The sequence below is a fragment of the Triturus cristatus genome, chromosome 6 (assembly GCF_964204655.1).
Source record: "Triturus cristatus chromosome 6, aTriCri1.1, whole genome shotgun sequence".
NCBI lineage: Eukaryota > Metazoa > Chordata > Amphibia > Caudata > Salamandridae > Triturus > Triturus cristatus.
In genome coordinates, this window is record NC_140589.1 from 533,467,664 (window position 1) to 533,486,600 (window position 18,937).

At 40.9% G+C, this 18,937-nt stretch overlaps 1 protein-coding gene across 9 annotated transcripts in view; it reads left to right on the forward strand.

The window, feature by feature from the left end:
- Positions 1-18,937, forward strand: part of MYO6 (myosin VI) — an 856,486-nt gene that overhangs the window by 655,816 nt on the left and 181,733 nt on the right. For all 9 annotated transcript variants that reach the window (XM_085610973.1, XM_085610975.1, XM_085610976.1 and 6 more), the window contains exon 25: positions 15,468-15,618. In XM_085610973.1, coding sequence (XP_085467099.1) covers positions 15,468-15,618 — 151 coding nt within the window. The remainder of the gene's footprint in view (positions 1-15,467; positions 15,619-18,937) is intronic.

The window sequence follows — 18,937 nt, forward strand, 5'->3', positions numbered from 1 at the left end:
CACACACACACACACACACACACACACACACACACACACACACACACACACACACACACACACACACACACACACACACACACACACACACACACACACACACACACACACACACACACACACACACACACACACACACACACACACACACACACACACACACACACACACACACACACACACACACACACACACACATACACACACATACACACACATACACACACACACACCTACCTCAGCTGGAGACAGCAGTCAAACCATTTTAGGCATTGTGTTAGTTACTGTGTTCCCGTTTCTGGTCATTCATTCTAGTCCAGACTTTAGTTGATGTGTTTAGATGGAGGCATTTGATGGTTGCTCTTCTTGGTTTTTGGTTCCTTTTTGTATCCATCACCTGCATTTCCACTTTAACTACAAAAGAGGCCAATTGTTTTGAAAGCAGGATTTTTCAATAATATACCTATTGAGAAAAAGCAGGTCTCTTTTGGAGGATCTTTAAGTCCTCCTGGGAGGAGACGTTATGCTGCACAGAGAGGCGGGCTAGGAATCATGTGGCTTGTGCCAAGCGGAGCGGCTGTGGCCTCAAATGCTTCGTTGTTACTGTTCGGAGCTTTGGCATTGGCGTTGCCATTGCCGCTCCTGCTCGGTGGCACCTTCGGAACGGCCCGTGGACCACAGTGGGTGGCAGAAAAACCCTGGAGGCTCCCTTGAGGCAGCTTCAGTACGCTTTAGGATGCTGCCGGATGCTGCCTGACCATGATTGACACCGCAGCTGTGGTCTACCTCCCTCACCCCCTCTCATGTGGCACAGAGCAGGGGAGAAGCTTTGAATCCAGCAGACTTGTCAGCAAGCCGGTGAGTGATGATTTGTTACCGAAGGAGACGGTGCTGTGGATTTAGTCCCACTGCAAAGGTTGAGTCCATGGATATGCAGAAGCGGGCCAGCTAGACTGGGTGCGGCTTGCGTCCGGGTGAGCTGTCCTGCACTTGCAGCTCTTCTAAGGCTACTCTTGACTGGTGCTACGGCTGTTGTGTCCCCTGCCCACCTGTGGCAGACTAGCGATTTCTTCACTCTGCTATCTGTAAAAGCAAACTGGAAATGGAACATTGGTAATCTTTTGCTTCCCCATCTGCCCCCAGCAAATGTAATAAAGATTTGCAACTCTCAGCGCACTTGCACTTAATGGAGGGGACCATCCCCTTCAAACACCAGTATCCAGCAATAGTCGAATGGAAGAGCATGGTTAGCACCCACTAAAGCCCATTTTATCTTAACATCCTGTGGGGAAACTCATTTTTGACTGAACATCTTCTTGATCTGGCCGATGATCATTTCCTCCATTTGGAAGTCTAATATCCACTGCTGAGCTCCAGTCCTTAAAACTCACAGGTGCCCACATAGGTCGACGGCATGGAAAGTAGTCAGTACTCTCGTGAGCACAGAGCAGGCAGTTGGCAGAAGTGGCCTGATCAGGAGAGTGCTGGGTGTTTTTCTGTTCAAACTGCAGTGGGGGACTGTCCGTGGGATGGGCAGAAACAGAATCTAGGAAGCCGTATACGGTTCTCAATTGTGGCTTTTATTTGGATATTCATGAGTTTAAACAGTAGGGTAGAACTCCTTCCGGGTTGTCGGGATGGAGTCTTCTCTTCTTCTCTCTGTATAGTCTTCAACCTCTGGATGGCTTTTCCCCAGGATACACAAGAAAGAGTGGCGGTAAGTTATGGGGAACTAGGTTGTTTTCTGTTTTTAATCACCACACCCAGTGTGAACCCCATGCAGCCAGAATAATCAACAAAATTACTTAAAAAGGAAAAAAAAAGCACTTGTATTACTTTTGTTCAGAGCCAATACTATTCTCATGGCTCTTCCTTCCAGGATTTATCCAACCCGCTTCTCCCGTGCCTCGTGTCCCTCTCTGCCCACTATTTAGGAGTCAATCCCCTCCCCTTGCTGACGCCCCTAGGATCCCCCCATCCCTGTTCAAACAGGAATCTCCTAGGGCATCCACCAATCCTCACTCCAGACCTCCAGTTCGTCATCCGTGGTGGTCTCCTTCCCTGTCTCGTTTTCTGGTTCCGCTCTTTCTTCAACACCTTTCAGCCACTGGTAATTCTCCCGACCCTTCTCCTCGGCGTCTGCCTGTTCTCCGTTTCTTCTCCCTTCTTCCGTGTTACTACTCTCTTCTCGTGAGATTCTCCTTTTCCGGGTCCAGGTCGCGTCTGATTGGTTTTCCCAAAAGGCGGGCTCTTCGGTGTTCTGCATGGGAGAGGGCGTGATGATAGGTTTCACCCTGTGGTTGCCTTTCCCATGCTCTTCACCCAAACCCTGCATGACGTCCGGGAATGGATGACGGGGCTCACCACCTGGTTCTGCCTGACATCCCCCTTCCCTAACTTTCTTGCTTGCAAGACAAGAATCAATGGAATACCTAGAGAGGTGATCTGCATTTGTTTGGTCTTTTCCCTTTCAATGATGAGTAAAGAATTGAAAAGGTTAAAGAGCCAAAAATCATCGTAAGATACAATAATTGTGTCCTTTATTTCTAGAAGGCCATTCTAAAGGGGCATGGTCCGTGAACAAAAAGAATTCCCTACCCCCGAGATAGTATTTCAAGGATTCAACGGCCTATTTGATGGCCAGGGCCTCCTTCTCAATGACTTCATACTTGCTCTCCCTGGGGTATAACTTACGACTAATGTAGATTATTGGTCTCTCTTGTCCCCAAGTGTCGACCTCGGATAATACTGCACCTATTCCGTTATCAAAGGCATCAGTTTGTAGGATAAAGGGCTTACTGTAGTCTGGGCTTAAGAGAACAGGTTTAGTGGTAAGGATTTGTTTCAATTGTTCGAAGGCTTGTCTGACATCGGTGGGTGGGTCTTTAAAGTCTTTTTCTGTGTGTACATCTTTCTTTAAAAGGTTGGTTAAAGGGGTGGCTATTTCTGAGAAGGCACTAATGAATTTCCTATAATAGCTAAGATACCCAGGAAGGCACGTAGATCTTTATGGGTTTTGGGAATGGTATTTGAGTTATAGCTGTCACTTTTTCTACTTGTGGTTTAATATAGCCCTCACCTAGGAGATACCCGAGATGCTTTACTGATCGTGCAGCCAGGTGACTCTTGGCAGAGTTTATGGTGAGGCCTCCGTCTTGGAGGGCTTCAATCACTTTCTTAAGATGTGTTAGATGTTGATCCCAATTATCGCTATAGATGACTATGTCGTCTATATATGCTGCCGCAAAGGCTTGATGGGGTTTGAGGACCAGATTCATAAGCGGTTGGAAGGTGGCAGGAGCCCCGTGGAGGCCAAAAGGTAATGCCCACAGCGCCCAACCCAGAAGATAAACACTTCCTTTGCTGCGATGTTGATGCTTGTGTATAAGATTTCATTCCACTTTATGATTTCGACTTAATCTTGAACCGGTCTACTTTACTGGTGTGTTTTATGGACATTAAGACTCTCGAAATTAATCCAAAGTAGTGACATTTCTTTGATTACTTTATTACATATAGGGCAAAGGACTAAAGCAAGGGTAACTTTTACTCAAAAATTATTGTGAATTTGATATTCCAAAATTGTGAACGTTTGCAAAGCAGAGGTATTGATGTTTTTCCAGCGCCCGAAGAAGGGTGTAGACAGGACGCCGGCCAGGATCTTAGTCAGAGTAGCGAGCTCGAGCTAGGTGGGTGGTTGTCCCCTTCTTTGCCCCCCAAATGACAAACTATTGATAAACCCCCAGGAGCTGAAAGTCTGCCTAAGTAAAAACAGTAGAATGGTGTCTTTTAGGTTACCCAAAAAAGTAAATGAGGACTGTGTAAATGATGAAACCCAAAGGTGGCATTGGCTGCCTGGAGTTTTAAATAGTGCCTGCATGTCTAGTCACCAATTGCTGCTCCGTAATTAGCAATGAGCTAAAAAAAATTCTCCTGGAATGTAGCAGGAATAAATAATTGTTGAATCTGCTATCCTTAAACTCGCTAAAGGTGGATGCGACTTGGTGTGATGAAGAGATTCAGTGTGAAGACTATTTTATTCTAGATTGTAAGGCTACAAGGCTACTCCCGTTACTAGGAGACACACAAAAGGGGGAAGATGGGGGGGGTAGCAATTTTCCTGGACCAACCGGTTCACGTGGAAGTATGTTTGCTACAGAGGTCCCACTAATCTATTTATGGCGGTAACTTTGTTCAACCTTGATGGGGAGCATGGTGCTCTACCTCTCCTGTTGGTAAATGCTTATACTCCACTTGATGCATTGTATGACGCCCTCTTGAACAAGGTCTTCTCCTTTATTAAAAACTCTTTAGGTAAGGAACAGGTCCAACATGTAATATTGGTAGGGGATCTATATTGTACATTTTCTAACCTTGCTTTGGATCAATTGAGTGATGATGAAAAGGAGGAGGCCTTGCACATGCCCCCCTTTACCTTTCCAGCAAAAATAAGAACTGATGAGAGGGAAGTTGTTTTATGATCAATTGAGAAGCAACAATTGTATTATTGTAAATGGGAGATTACCGTTGAATTCCCCAGTGCAATATACTCATTCATCTCTGAGAGAAGGGGGTATCCTGGATTTTATGGTGGTTAACGTTACTTCATATTATTTGTCAGGTGATCTAAAGGTAGTGGATACTGCCTTTAGTGACCATTGTTTGTTGGTCTTCTCCATGGGGCTAAACATGTATCCCATTTGCTCATGGAGGTTCGATGGGACCTCTAATTTCCATAAAAAAACAGGGAGTACCCAGTGGGACCATAGAATGATTATTGGCCTAAGTAGTAAATTAGAAATTCCAATTGTAAATCAGGATGACTTGGCGGGTGATGTATTGTACAGCTGTAATACATTTATGAAGCAGGTGGTAGTAAGGGCCAAATCTCCCAAGGGCAACTTTAAGGCTATCCCTCTTTTTGTTCTCTTATTAAATATAGTAATAAACCTGCCAGTCAGGATCAATATGTGCTGTACTCACCTGAGAGGATTTCTAGGCAAAGGAGCTGATTAAAGGCTTGCCTAAAAAAAATGAGGCGAGTGACTGTCTATGGGTCAATCTACGAGAGGCTGCGGTCAAGGGGCAGACGAGGTCCTTTTGGATTTTAGTAGCTGTGGTCAAGAGTTAAATCTCTACCTTCGCCCATTGAGGAAGTTAGCTGGATTCACTTTATTGCTAACCTAAATGTGGCAAATGGTGAGGTGGATGTTCCTTCCAGGCTAGATGTAGGTATTCACACCTGTAACTCTGTCAGTAAATGAAATTGAGCTGGCTGTCCGAGGAAAGCGTATCGCTGCCGCGATGGGCCCTGATGAAGTCCCCATCTCGGGTATAAAACAGGAAGCAACTCTTTGGAGCAAATTATTACACCTGGTCTTAAATACTGTCACAAGAATAAGAGAGGTCCCCCTCCTATACTGGAAGCTTTGTAGTTCCGCTATTCAAGAAGAGAGATTGTAATGTGCCGGGGAACTATCAGCAGATCCCTTTCTGGATGCAGTAGATAAAGTTTATGCAAAGTGCCTTTTGTCTCAAATCAATGGGTGGAATTTAATAAAATCATACCACTTGAACAAACTGGGTTCAGGAGAAACCATGGAACCATTGATAATATAGCTTTCCTACAGATGATTAGCGAGAAGTATGTATCAGTTAGAGGTGGAGTAATTTATGCTGCTTTTATAAACTTCTCCACAGCCTTTTATAAAGTAGATTGATCATTGCTATGGAGAAAGCTCCTCGGATTGGGTATGCTGGGCACCACCTTAGATCTAGTGATTGCACTCCACTCCTCTACCTGGTGTAGAGTATTGCTGGTTGGACCGGGCCTCTCTAAGGAAATTCTAACCCAAAATGGTCTAAAACAAGGTTGCCTTTTAGCCCCGTTACTTTTTTCTCTTAACATCTTGGACCTTCCTGCCCACTTGTTTCAGAGTAAGGGTATAACCCCAATAGCCTGCTTATTATATACGTGGACGACATAATAATATTGGACCTTACCCCCAATGGTCTATATAGTCACCCGGAGGCTTTGCAGCAATTTGATAATGCACATCACTTCAAGATCATCATCTCAAAAAGTGAAAGAATGTGCTTCCATGGTAAGAAGAATCCCAAATACACTAATTTCTCCTGGATCCTGGGTACTCAAAAGTTAGAAATAGTAAAGTCTTATACCTTTCTACTAACCCTGGGAGTAGTTCTCGTAGTAGCGCTACGCGTAGCTACGCGAAGTGCACTACGCCTGATACGCGTAGCACTACGCGAGTAGTGCGCAGTTCGTGATGATTGCACAGTGCCGGAGGCTTGTCCGCACTGTGCAATCATTGAAAACGGCATCTTGCACAGTGCAAGCTATCGTTTTCTGCCGCTCGAGTAGATTTTACTCGAGCGGCAGCTTTCTCAATGCGGACTGGTAGTTTCTCATTGTGAGCGGTCGCGAGCATACGCGACCACTCGCAGTGAGAAACCTGACCTCCCCGCGTTGAGAATCTCGCCGGGAGGTTTAATTTCCACGCTCGTGATCGGCAACTTGATGTTGCTGATTGCAAACGAGGAAAAAGTCTCGCCGGGATGTCATTTTGCTCGCTCGCGGTCGCCAAATTGACGCTGAGGACCGCGAGCGAGCAAAAAATGCCAACTATGCTACTCTACGTGTTTTTGCACTGTGCTACGTGCAATTCGTGTAGCGCAAAGTAGCACTAACTACTCAAACTACGCAAGTCTAGCGTAGTTGTCTGCCCAGAGTTACTTTGTAGGGAGGATAATGTGTAGTAACCTTACTGACAAGGCCCACATTAAGAAGAACATGAGTAAAGCACAGTCTCAGGCCAAAGGATTGGGTGCTCTTTATAGGGTGACTGGTAGAAGACATTTTTCTTGTCTCTTAGAGGTTTACCGAGCAAAGATTCCAGCCTTGCCGCTATTTGCTTTGGAGTCGATAAATGTAGCCAAATGGGGTTTCTTATATACAATGGAAGGGCGAGTGCTAAGAAGTATTTCCTCAGCTTACTCTGCAATTTCAGTGGCTTTTCTGAGGCTGGAAATGGGCTTAAGAAGTGCTTATCTCCAGGGAATGGCAGGGGTGGTCCGCTGGGTGGCCTGCCTAAAGAGGAGTGATGAAGACACACTATAGTACCTTATGAGGAAAATAATTCTGGTAGACAGAAAACAAAGATCATCAATCTACATAAATTTCTCCTATGCTGTTAATCAGCTCAGTTAGACCCCAGTCTGGTACTCACATTACCTGTATCACAATTACAGGATAACCTAAATCAGGCCACGTGTGCACTAAGCTTTGGCCTGAATAGGGAGGCATTCCTCAAGAAAAGGAGATATTAAAGAATTGAAGGGTCTATCTCAGTAAAAAGACCACAACCCTATACAAACTATAATTTATCTCATGGAGTGTGACAATTTTGGATTTTGCTGAGGTTGGGTATACTTCCTCTAAATTCCCTCAAGACCAAATGGTATGGAACTTCTGCTGTATGCGATTTATGGCTCAATGGGATTCACGTTTTGAAACATTTGTCTGGCCGGTGCTTTTACTATATCGTTGAAAATGGTTGAAACCTATATGTTTACACCTATCTATATGATCCTCCTGGAAAGCTCTGCAGTCACTTTATGATCCTCCTATGAAATGTTTTGCTTTAGAATTTTTTACTTTTTTAAGTGCTTTTTAAATTTGCATTGATTTTACTGTACCATTTTTTCAGGAATCTGAATGGTTAGTGAGATGCACTTCGTCCGGTTGTGTGTATTTTTATGTGGATATCTTTGGAGTTCTGTATCATGGATACAATAATGTGTGTTAAGTGCTCCTTGCACAAGTTCCTGTATTGCCTTGCCCTTCATTAGGTCTTTATTAGCAGTAGAGGATGTGACCTAATTGCTAGAGCAGTAAACCTGGAAGCTGGACAACTGGTTTAGTGTCTTGACAAGGACGCTGAACATCCTGTGATTTTGGGCAAATCACTTAATCTCCCCGTGCCTCTCAAAATGAACTTGCCCCTCTAGAAAACAACTGGTGCTCATGTAAAGTGCCCTAATATCTTTGGGGCGAGTCTGTGCTATATAAAACAAATAAAAAAATAACTGTATAAACATTTTTCACATCTATGTCAGTTCGGCTTATTGGGCAATATAACCCTTAGTTCTTACTTGTTTATTATATGTTGGTTCCGGTGGCTCAGTGGACTACTGCATCCACTGCAGGGGCCTGTGTTTGACCTCATGGTCACGGGTTCAAATCCCGGCGGGTCCACTCAGCTTCTCCTCCTTTCTGAGGTCGATAAAATGAGTACCATTGAGATGGGTAACAATAAACATCTGTTATACAGCACCAAGATGCCCCTTTGTGGGTGAACATGTGCATTACAAATACATATGTTATTTTATATGTTGGTACCACTATATTGCTTGCATAAAGATTAGGCAGCTACAGTAGTGCTAGAAAGTTTGAGAAATCTTTATTTAATGCTGATAGTCACCATTATTTATGGTCAAATCACATTCCAGAATAATCATTTTAGTGCCTGATACCTCTTTCGCATTCAGTTCTGTAGACTGCCCTTATTATATTTTTTAGTTAACCATTTACTTTGTCAGGATCTTAAATGTTCATTGGCACAGGTGCAGTTCTTCCTATTTCTACTTCCAGAATTATAAGATCCACGAAAACATTTCCAAAATGATCAACCAAGTGATCCCCCATAATATTGGGATCAGTATTTACTTGGTAAGAACTAGTTCCTTTTTCCATTGAGCACTGTAATATTTAGGGCTTTTTGTTGTTGTTGTATATTCACAAAATTGCCAAGTTATTTCTGTATAGTCATTTCTTTATAACGCCCCCAGAGGCTTATGTCCTCTGTGTTTGCCATGAAGCTGATTTATACATGTAGTTCCGCCTTTCGTAATTTACACTGTAGAGCTGGGGTCTCCAGTACTTTGGGTAGTAAATTTCTTCTGATCATTAAAAACCTTCCTGAGTTATGGTTCAATATAGGAATTTGATAATGAAACACCAAGGCCAAGTAAATAAACTGCTCCTAGAGTATCCCAATCCTGCTTCACTGAGCATACAATAGTAGCGGCACAAGAGCTGTACACAAAAGGTTTACCTGTGAGGTTTTCAAGAATCAGTTTTGTCTATATGCTCTTGTTTATGGTTTGCGTGTAAGAGATGAGGTTCACGTTCAGGCTTGTGGTCTTATTGTCATGCAATACATAAGATTACACTGTTCTCATTTTAAAAGCCAGGGTCTCAAATGCTTCCACTATCTGGCTAATGGCCCTGTAGTACATTGGTTAATATCCCTAAACAAGGAAATGAGAAATGTATTTCTTAACCATATAAATTGCGTTCTTGCCTAAGGCTAGTGGCAAAAATGCATTTGTGAGGTACATGCAGAATTCATACCTCTCGACAGCTAAAGGTCTGTGTGCAGTACATCCCTTTCCCCCTCTTCTCCACGCATAAGATATATACTTGATAGGTAATCATGACACGCAAATTAATGTGTGAATAGATTGCTCTCATGAGGGGAGCATCCTTAATGAAGTGAAGAAAGAAAAGAAAGAAAAACATGGAGGAATAAAATAAAGAATAAAGAGAAGGAGAGGAACGAAAAGAGAGGAATGCAGAAAGAAGTGAGAGGGAAACTTAAAAGTAAAGAGAGAGAAACAGGAATAGAAAAATCAGGAAAGCATGTTGAAACAGAAATAAAAAGAGGGAGAAAAAGAAAGGAAGGTAAAGAGAACAACTAGAGACTAAAGGGAGAAACAAACAGAAAATGAGAGAACAGGACAAAGAAGAGAAAGATTGAAAGGAAAGAGGCAAAATAAAGAAAGGAGCACAAGAAAGATGAAACACAAAAACGTCATTAAAAAACTAAATAATGAAATAACTCTAAAAAACAAATGTAGCTAAATAACAGAAGGAAGGAGCAAGACAGAAAGATAAACGTGAAATAAAGAAAGGGGAAGTGTAAAATAAGAGAGTGAAGAAGAAAATAAGAAAGAAACAAAGGAGGAGAGAAAAAGGATAACAGGTAGAAAAGGAAGGATAAAGTAGAGAAAGAAAAAATATAGGATGAGGGGAGATAAAAAAAAGAATCTGAAGACAACACAGAATGAAGGAGAAAGTTAGAAAAAGAAAGATAGGAAGAAAAGAAACGATGAAGGAGAACGAAAAACAAGCAGGTAAGAGGGTATAAAATGAACAAAAGAAGGAGTCAAAGAAAAGAAAATGACAGAAGGAATGGGATAAAGGAAGGAAAAAACAAATAGGGAAAGAATGAAAGAGAAATATACACATTTTCAGACAAGAGTGGACTGCCTAGACCTGCACTGCCAGCTTCACAGGCCTGACAGAACTGGGTTTAAAATGTTGTTTTAGGAGGTGGGCAGCTGTATATTCTCAATCAAGCAGGCAGGCATTTTATCATGTGTGAGCAACTCAGAGGCGGTCTAATCTTCCGATCAACAAGATGGTTACCCCTTCTCAACATCATATCAGCTGGTGTGCTTTATTGATAGTTTTCCTTTATGACCCTTTTCTTCCTAAGCTAGCGGAATTTTGTAGTCCACAGTTTTAGGACTGAAATAATTTCTCCTAGCTTTTCCTCAGAACTAGTGAATGACTGCTCATCACTTGCACTTGAGCTTTCAGATTTGACATTCCTTAGCCACTAAACCAATTTAAAGCCCTATCTTGGTTACAGGTGTACATCTTTACTTCTCCTTGCCTCATTTGCTAGAGAGTTTTGTGTTTTAGGCGGATATGACAATTGGGTCAATATTTAAGGTGCGTTCTAACCTGGTGCCAGAACAACATTATCACTTTCGAGACCGCCTGTACTTAGTCTTATCAATGTTTTCTAGCCATATGTTGATATGCACCAGATTCTTAATGAATGTCCTTAAAGCCTTTAAATGACCTGAGGCACATACACATTTCAGGAATTTCGAGGTGTACTCAACATGGTCTTCAAAATGACCTCTTGTCTACATTAGGAGTTGGTAATCTTTACTAGTGCTTGGTTAAAAGTATACACCTTCACGTACAGTAATAGGGCACCAGAGACTTTTATTGTTTGTTACTCATTGATGATGTCCTGGGTTGCTCATTGTCTTGAATGACCCCTGCAACTTTTGCCCAGGTATTCTGCAACAGCAAATCTTTAATTCCACATACGAAATTAAGCTAGGCAGGACCCTAACTTTACTTTAACGCCTGTAATTATCCAAGTAGATGACGTTAGTTTTTCTCATTGTTGTGGCCCTGTTGACGTATGGCTTGATTTTCAATTTGCAGATCCAATTTTCGCAATTCTGATGCTAGTGACTCTTGCTCATTTTATACCATGGTTCTCAGGAGAGACTGACTGATAATCACCCTTTGTGACAGTCCCTTCTATTAAGTTACTCAGAGGTTTGTGGTAAAAGGACATGACAGTTCATTATCAGGGCGCGTCATCAGACGTTAGTGGTGATAGATATTGATTGTTCTTTGAAATGACTAATCATTTCCCTCTTTGAAATGACTAATCATTTCCCTGCATGTGAACAGAAGGGTTGTCAAGAGCTGCAATTTATTTTGTCTACCTAAACCTACGCAATTTTACACTTCTTTCTAAACTATGCCCATAAGTTTGGTCTTATGACGGATCCACAGGTCTAGCCTTTGTACAAAGACATTTTTCAGAGTATTTAGAAAAATTACCCTTCCCTGGCCTGTGTTATTTGTGAATGAAAAAATCATAGATCTGTTCTACAAATAGCAAAAGCCTCCTAGATCTTTCAGTTCTCTGGATTCTGGGCCCTTGTACTTTTTTCTGATATACTAAGTGCTTTTGGGCTGCAATTTGTTTCAGCTGGCCTGCTGCCCTAAAAAACAACAAAGAATGTTTAAAAATAGTGGCAGTCTGTGTGATAGTGTTCAGAAACCGCTGTATCTAATCACCATGGTGCTTTATGGAGACAAACCAATTTGATCCTAAAAGTTTTGTCCTCTTGTGATTTTCTGTGGCAGATAAGGTTGTGCCACATTTTACAGCATCAACTACTATTTAACCTGTAAACATTTAGAATTTGAAGATTTGGACCATTGGGTGGCAGCCTGTGTGTCTGATAAAGCCTTAGCCAGAAAGGCTTATGTTTTACAAGAGATGTTCTGTTTGTGTATGGTAAGTGTGAATCATAGACTTACTTTTGTGATGGTTTTTTTTTTATCTTTACTTGTATTTGCCTTTCTTAGCTAGAAAATACTCTACAGTTGATGTTGTTTTGTGCACCATCTCTGCTCTTATTCGTCTACATTTATTGATTGTGTAAAGTTTTGCTACACCTCTTATTAGACCTAATCCTGCCTCAAGTCTATATGTCCACATTATGGTATGGGAGCATCGCTTTTAGCATTTTACAAGTTTCTTAATTAATAGTAGTAATGTTATTGGGATATTTCTAAAGCATAATATCACCTGTTAAAATGTTTCTTGGCACTAGAGATAAAAGCCATTCTAGATAAAAAGGAGGCAATTACTGTGTAAAAAGCCATGTTTTTAGTCTTTTGCAAAATGTCAAGTTGTCTGATTGACCTTGAATGCTCTAAAGGATAAAAAACCACACATAAGCCTCTTAGACATAGGTTTGATTGATCATCTGACTGTTCTTACTTTAACTGATACAAGTTTTCTCTACCAGTCATCTGCATTGCTTGCCATACAAAATGTTGTATCTACTTATTATCATGTCCTTGCTCTATCCAATTCAATTTCTTTGAGTACTGCTTTACTTGCTGGTGGTATTGGATACATTTTAAAGAGATATTTACTTGGAGCTGCTAGTGCCTACTGTCAGCAGTTCTTGGTTTACTTTTCATTCCTCCATTATTGTGGATCGAAATCAGTATATCTTGCATTTAGCAGTTTTTTTGTGTGGCCTGTATTTCCATCTTTCCTCAAGAATCTGATGCTTTTGTCCTTTTTCCTTCAGCTGTGGTAGCTTGTCCTCTAATGCTCCGATCTTATGCTGTGTGCATTGTACAACAAGAAATGTAGAATAAGGGTGCTAATTGCAGCAGCTGACCCACATAGCTTTTTTTTCTTGTATTTGGGGCTCAATTGTAAGTTCAAAATGTGTAATCTGAGTGCTGTAATTTATATGTAGAACATATGGAACCATTTAGCAGACAGGCATTGCAATTACAGCCTTATCCCACTAGATGCAGCAGTTTTGATCATCTGGTTAGAAGGAGGTGGACGCTGAATCTTGGTGGATAGGTAGAGGTACCTTTTATTCAGTGTTTTGAACATTAGTTTGTTGTGGGTGTAGAGTTTAGAAAAATACACTATCCTTGATCAAGTCTTTGCTTAAGCTTCTTAGGTGAAGGAAAGGTGGGGTGTTTGGTCTCAGTTCTGAGCGCATTAATTTTTGAAACTCGAGAAGCAAAGTATTCTTCTTTAGAGGTCTGTGGAAACCTGAACCTGGGACGTTCTTCAGGCTTGGTGGAAACTAAATGGTTTTTTTTTGTTTGTACTTAAGGTATAAGATGAATGTTGAGCTCAAAGTTAGCTACAACTAGGTTTCAACCAGGATTTTTAAAAAACAATGTCTTCAGGAAGTGAATTCACTGGACTCCAAAAAAGCAAACGAGTAATCGGATTGCTAAGATGACTAAACGTGTTACAATGAAGGGTGCTACTATGGCCTCCAGAGAAAATTCCTAAATGTTGAAGAATAGCCCTGAGGACTTCAAAACAGCCGAACAACTTGTTATCCCTTTCCTGAATAAACCCTTATCACCTGTGAACAAGTAATCTGTATAGAGATTGGACTTTAAACTCACTTTCTTTAATACACTTGTGTAGCTGAGGATGTACAATCTTTTAGTCTCTATGTAACCAATTATTGTTTTTTACACAATAATTGTTGTCTCAGTCGACAGTCTTAAAATGTAATTATTATAAAATTCGTATGAAAAGTGTTCCAAATTAAACGTTTAAGGGGAATCGCTTCTCGTTCTTGATTATTCACAGCCCTCGCAAAAACTCTGGCATGCTCTTGTTGTGCACAAAAAGTTACTGATAGATGCTTCAGTATTTGTAATCCAGAAAGACCCATTTTCTTTAGCGCATTGATTCAAAAACTACTTCTAACACCCTGGTTCATTTTCCGGAGCACTAAAGGAAGAGTTGAGTGTTCGCTGTCCTTAACTGAGGACTGTAGGAGTTCTAGATACCACAGTCCTATGGCAGTAATGGATAAAGCTATTCATGCCTACTTAACGTCAGGTGGACCTCAATTCAGGATTGAAGACAATTCCATAGAGAAAACAATGGATACAGTTTCAAAAGCTCAGTGTAATTATTTTGCAGCCATCCGCCAGGGTGCAAGGACTCCACACCTGATGGACTAAGTCTCAGTACTACAAGGAAGGTGGTGGCTCTCTGTTGGCATGGAAGTGCACCACCTGCTTATCCGGTATATACATGATATACATTTTTAGATTATTTTGTAAAGAAAAAATCTAATAGTAAAAAAGGTTTTATTCCAGCTTAAATAAGGCTATAGCAAGCTCATGGAATGATTTTTAGCCCTATTCTCCGAAAACCTTAAAAGAACAGAATTAAATTACATTCTTTGTACCGAAGACCTTTCCCAACATCTTTGATCCATCCCAAATCTTTGTGAACATGTATTCTGGCTCAAGGAGTAGAAACTGATCTTACCAAGTTAGTCAGATGCAGATCACCATGTTCCAGTATCCCACAAGGGTGAGCTCTACAGGAGAATTAAATATAGCCACTGCTCGACCAGCTGGGGGAACTATATAAAGGGTAGGTCTGAAAAGAATCAATTTAAAAATCAGAAACAAATGTGGTTTCAGTCTGAGTTGACTGCTGAAATACCAATATGCCCAGAGTTTGAAAATATTTTAAGGGTGATTCCTCTTGTATTATTCAGGACCTGCAAAGTGTGTTCCTTTTATCCCAAAAACATTCAGTGACACTTAAAGGAGAAATGCACAATATATAGATGTTCCTGGAATGAAGAGATTGTGTGCAGGGTGCCAATGAAAGCAAGAGAACGAAAATTATGAAAACAAATAGAGGCTGCAAACTTGCTTGAGAAGATGGAGTGATGTTAACATACATAGCCAGTTTTAACATGAAAGAAAAGAAAGTACAGGGGATAGTTCCCTGTTTTATTATTAAAAGGAAAGCCCCAAGAAGAATAAACTTTGATTGCTTTATGTCATTATTGTTTATTTTCAGAAATCAAATGAAATGTCCCAATAATTACATTATTTATTTCGGATTTGATGTTTTGGATATAACCTTTCAAGTCTTAGTAAACATTTTATTAGTTATTTTTGACATAGAAACAGTTTGTGCACTACACAATAGTGGATTTCTTCTAGACTAACATAATACAAAATTTACTTTTTACAGCATTAATGGCTTGGTGAAGGTACAGACATTAAAAAAGAGACTCAGTAAATTTAATGAGGTTGTTAATGCACTGAAGGAAGGAAAGGCAGAAATGAGCAAGCAGGTCAAAGATTTGGAACTCTCAATTGATGCCCTGATGGCCAAGATAAAGGTACGTTTGTTGCAAAATCTATATAACTTGTATTTAAAATCTGTATATCATTTATGTAAACGTGACATAATTGAAAATGTAAGGGAGGTTTGGTGATAGCATGTACTCTTCTTATTTATGTTGTAAACTAGCGTACCTGGTGACCTCCTTGTATTGGTTCTAGACTTCCGATCAGACTGTCTTGGAATGTGTACTCAATGCTGTGGGATGGACTCAAGTGACTACTAGACAATGGTGGACATGGTGATGCGAACTCTTCCACTTTAGCTAAATTATAACACTTACTCAGGGAAGCAAAATACCATTAAAAATGATATGGGCTTTTGATATTTTGGGTACTTGCTTAATTAGCATGGGTCCATATACAGGAGATAAGCAACCTTGATTGACATTTGAGCGGTGAATGCCTGTGCCTCCACTTTTATAATTCATTTGTGTCTATTTGTACTTATCTTTTTGAGAGGAAGTCTCCATGACGAAGATGAACATGTCCCTTTCTTTACTTGTCTATGAATCAAATGGTTGTAAATTACATTTATTTTGTAAAGTGGCCTTTTCATATAAATAAAATACTTTATAGAAAGAAAGCTGGCTTTTACATAGCTTACCTGTTTGAACACCAACCAAAGCAGTGCAGTGGAGCTCCTCCAAAAAGGAAACCCCCCAACCTCATTGGAGGTGGAATGATAGACATAAAGAAAATACTATCCGGTTCATTGCGAGCAAATTAATTAATACAATTGTAATCTCTTTAGACTTTATACATGCAATTGTGGTTGAAATATTCACTTTATATGTGCAATAGCATGTCCAAAGTCTAAAGATTACAACATTTTGTTGGAATTATCCCATGGCCCTGAGCGCTGTACAACTGTTTTAAGGAAGTTGCTTCCTATGAATCTGATAGGATAGTATTTTGTTTGTCTGTGGATAAAAAGAGCATTTATTGGGGGGGCCGTGGCTTGCGCGCAACCAAGATGGCCATGCTGTTCTGAGCTCCGGCGGATCGCGGAGGCGGTCATTTGGCTCCGGATGCTTTAATCCAATTTTTCTGCTCTTCGGATTGCAGATATCGGCAGCGGAACATCGCGGGACCCGTTTTGGTGAATTTCAGCTGCATTGGGTAGCTCTTGGTCATGTGAGTGATTCCGAGGTTTTCTCCTCACAGGTGCTACACAAAATGGCGGCACATGAGGAATCTCGGGGAAATGTTGCCGTTCTGGAGAAGTTAATGCTTTGGTGACCTTTTGCGCTTCATTTTCCCACCGTTTATGAGGTATGGTGCCTGAATATGAATTTTCCCTCGCCTTACTGAGAGGTCTTTTGTGGCGGCGCAACGCTATTTCGTGTCTGTTTTGAGGAAATTCCTACCGCTGGTCTCAGCCACATATACCCAGCTAAGTTCCAACGAGCGCTGTTTTTTTAATGTTTGCCTGCTCAAACACTGGTTGTATATCTGTACCCAGTATGCCGGTCGGGCCACCATAATACGAATATTCTGCGACCCACAATGGTCTTGCTGAATCATACCTGACTTTTTGTGGCAAATGTGACTTGTTAATAAGTGTTGGAGGCTCCTGATGACGTCATGTGATGGGCCCTATGTATTCTTTTCTAAGAGCAGTATTTCAGAAGTGATCTCAATATGGTGCTTTTGTCTCTGGTGCCCACATATTATATGTTTTGTCAGTAGGAGAGCTTCAACCTCATTTTATTAAGGCCCAACGCGTTCTGCTTTCCTCTTCTTCGTCATCACTGAGGGGAAAGCTTGTTGTACTCGCTTGAAGTCACAGATTCAGTACAATCCCTCATTCCCTGGCCTATTTGCCCCGCTTCAATGGCAGAAAGTATGGGGGTCCCTTTAAAGGAAAAGGACTCTAAAGGGAAGTTGAAGAGATCTAAGCAAGCCTCTCCCACACCGGAACTCACATATAAGGATAAAACAGAATCTGGGGCTACATTGGATACCATTCTTTCTCGCCTCAACTAAGTTCATGAGATTGCGCAGGGCACGAAAACGAACACCGATTTACTTCAAGTGGAAGTGGCGGCTATCAGGAATGAGCTTAAAAACCTGTCACTACGTGTTTCCACTGCTGAGTCCTGGATTGGGGCAGTTGAAGATTCCACACACAAGCAGGTCAAACAAATGCAGAGTATGGAGCGCAGTTCATTGAGAAGAGATCTCACGGAGCAGGAGGATAGGAACCGTAGAAGCAATCTACGTATTTTTGGTCTGCCAGAGGATTGTGAGAAGGAGGCTCCATCCATGTTGGACTATTTACTCAAGTGGATTCCCATGACGCTAAACATCTCTTTTCAAAAATATTTTGAAATAGAGCGTGCCCATAGGGTTCCTATGTTTAAACCTAAGTCTCTCACTCACCCAAGACCAGTGATATTTAAACCTTTAAGGCACCAACATTCTGATCAAATTTTAGCTCACTTGAGGAGAATTAGATCGCTGCAATGGGAAGGACACAAGATCGCTCTCTCTCAAGACTTTGCCTGAGATACAGTCATTTGGCGGAAAGGTTTTTTAAATCTACGAAAAAGACTTCAAGAGATGAACATTCCGTTCTCATTTGCTGGCCCTTCTCGCTACAGAATAACTTTTAGGGGTTGCAACCAGATTTTTTACGAGCCATCGGATCTGTCCACTTTTTTGGACAATCAGTTTGAGTCTTTGATGGACTCGGATTCTCTTGCAGGCACATCTAATTCTTAATCACTTCCTTTACAGGTGGTTAGATTAATGCTCATTTGTGCTTTTCCAGGTTCTTGTAAGTGTTAATGTTCTGTCGAGATTTTAGGTGTAGGGTTCTGTAATGATCTAGGATATTTGACTGTTGCTGCTCTCTTCTCACAACGTTACTAACTTTTCCCTTACAGATGCCTTCATTCATCCCCAGGACAATGGTTTCTTAGTATCTATTGTTTTTATATGTATATTTGTTATTAATGTCTTCTCGTCTTTTTTGTGCTTGTATATTCTCCTATATATATTTTTCACTGTTCATCTACTTTGATTCACTTTCCCTCTCTCCTTACTTGGTTAGTTTTTGTGTTAATTCAGACATCCTTCTTTGATTTCTTCATCCTGTATTTTAGATTTTCCCTCTAGTATTTATGTGCTTGATGTCGGTCATATCATTGCTTTTTGTTTTAAGAAGTAGAATATGTTTAGGGTCTGCCCTCATCTGTAATATTCACCCTCTTATTCTCCTTTGGCTTTTCTTTTATATGTTTTAGTTAGTGTAGTTACTTTATGTTGATTTATAGATTATCGTAAACATTCATAGACATGACCAATACATTA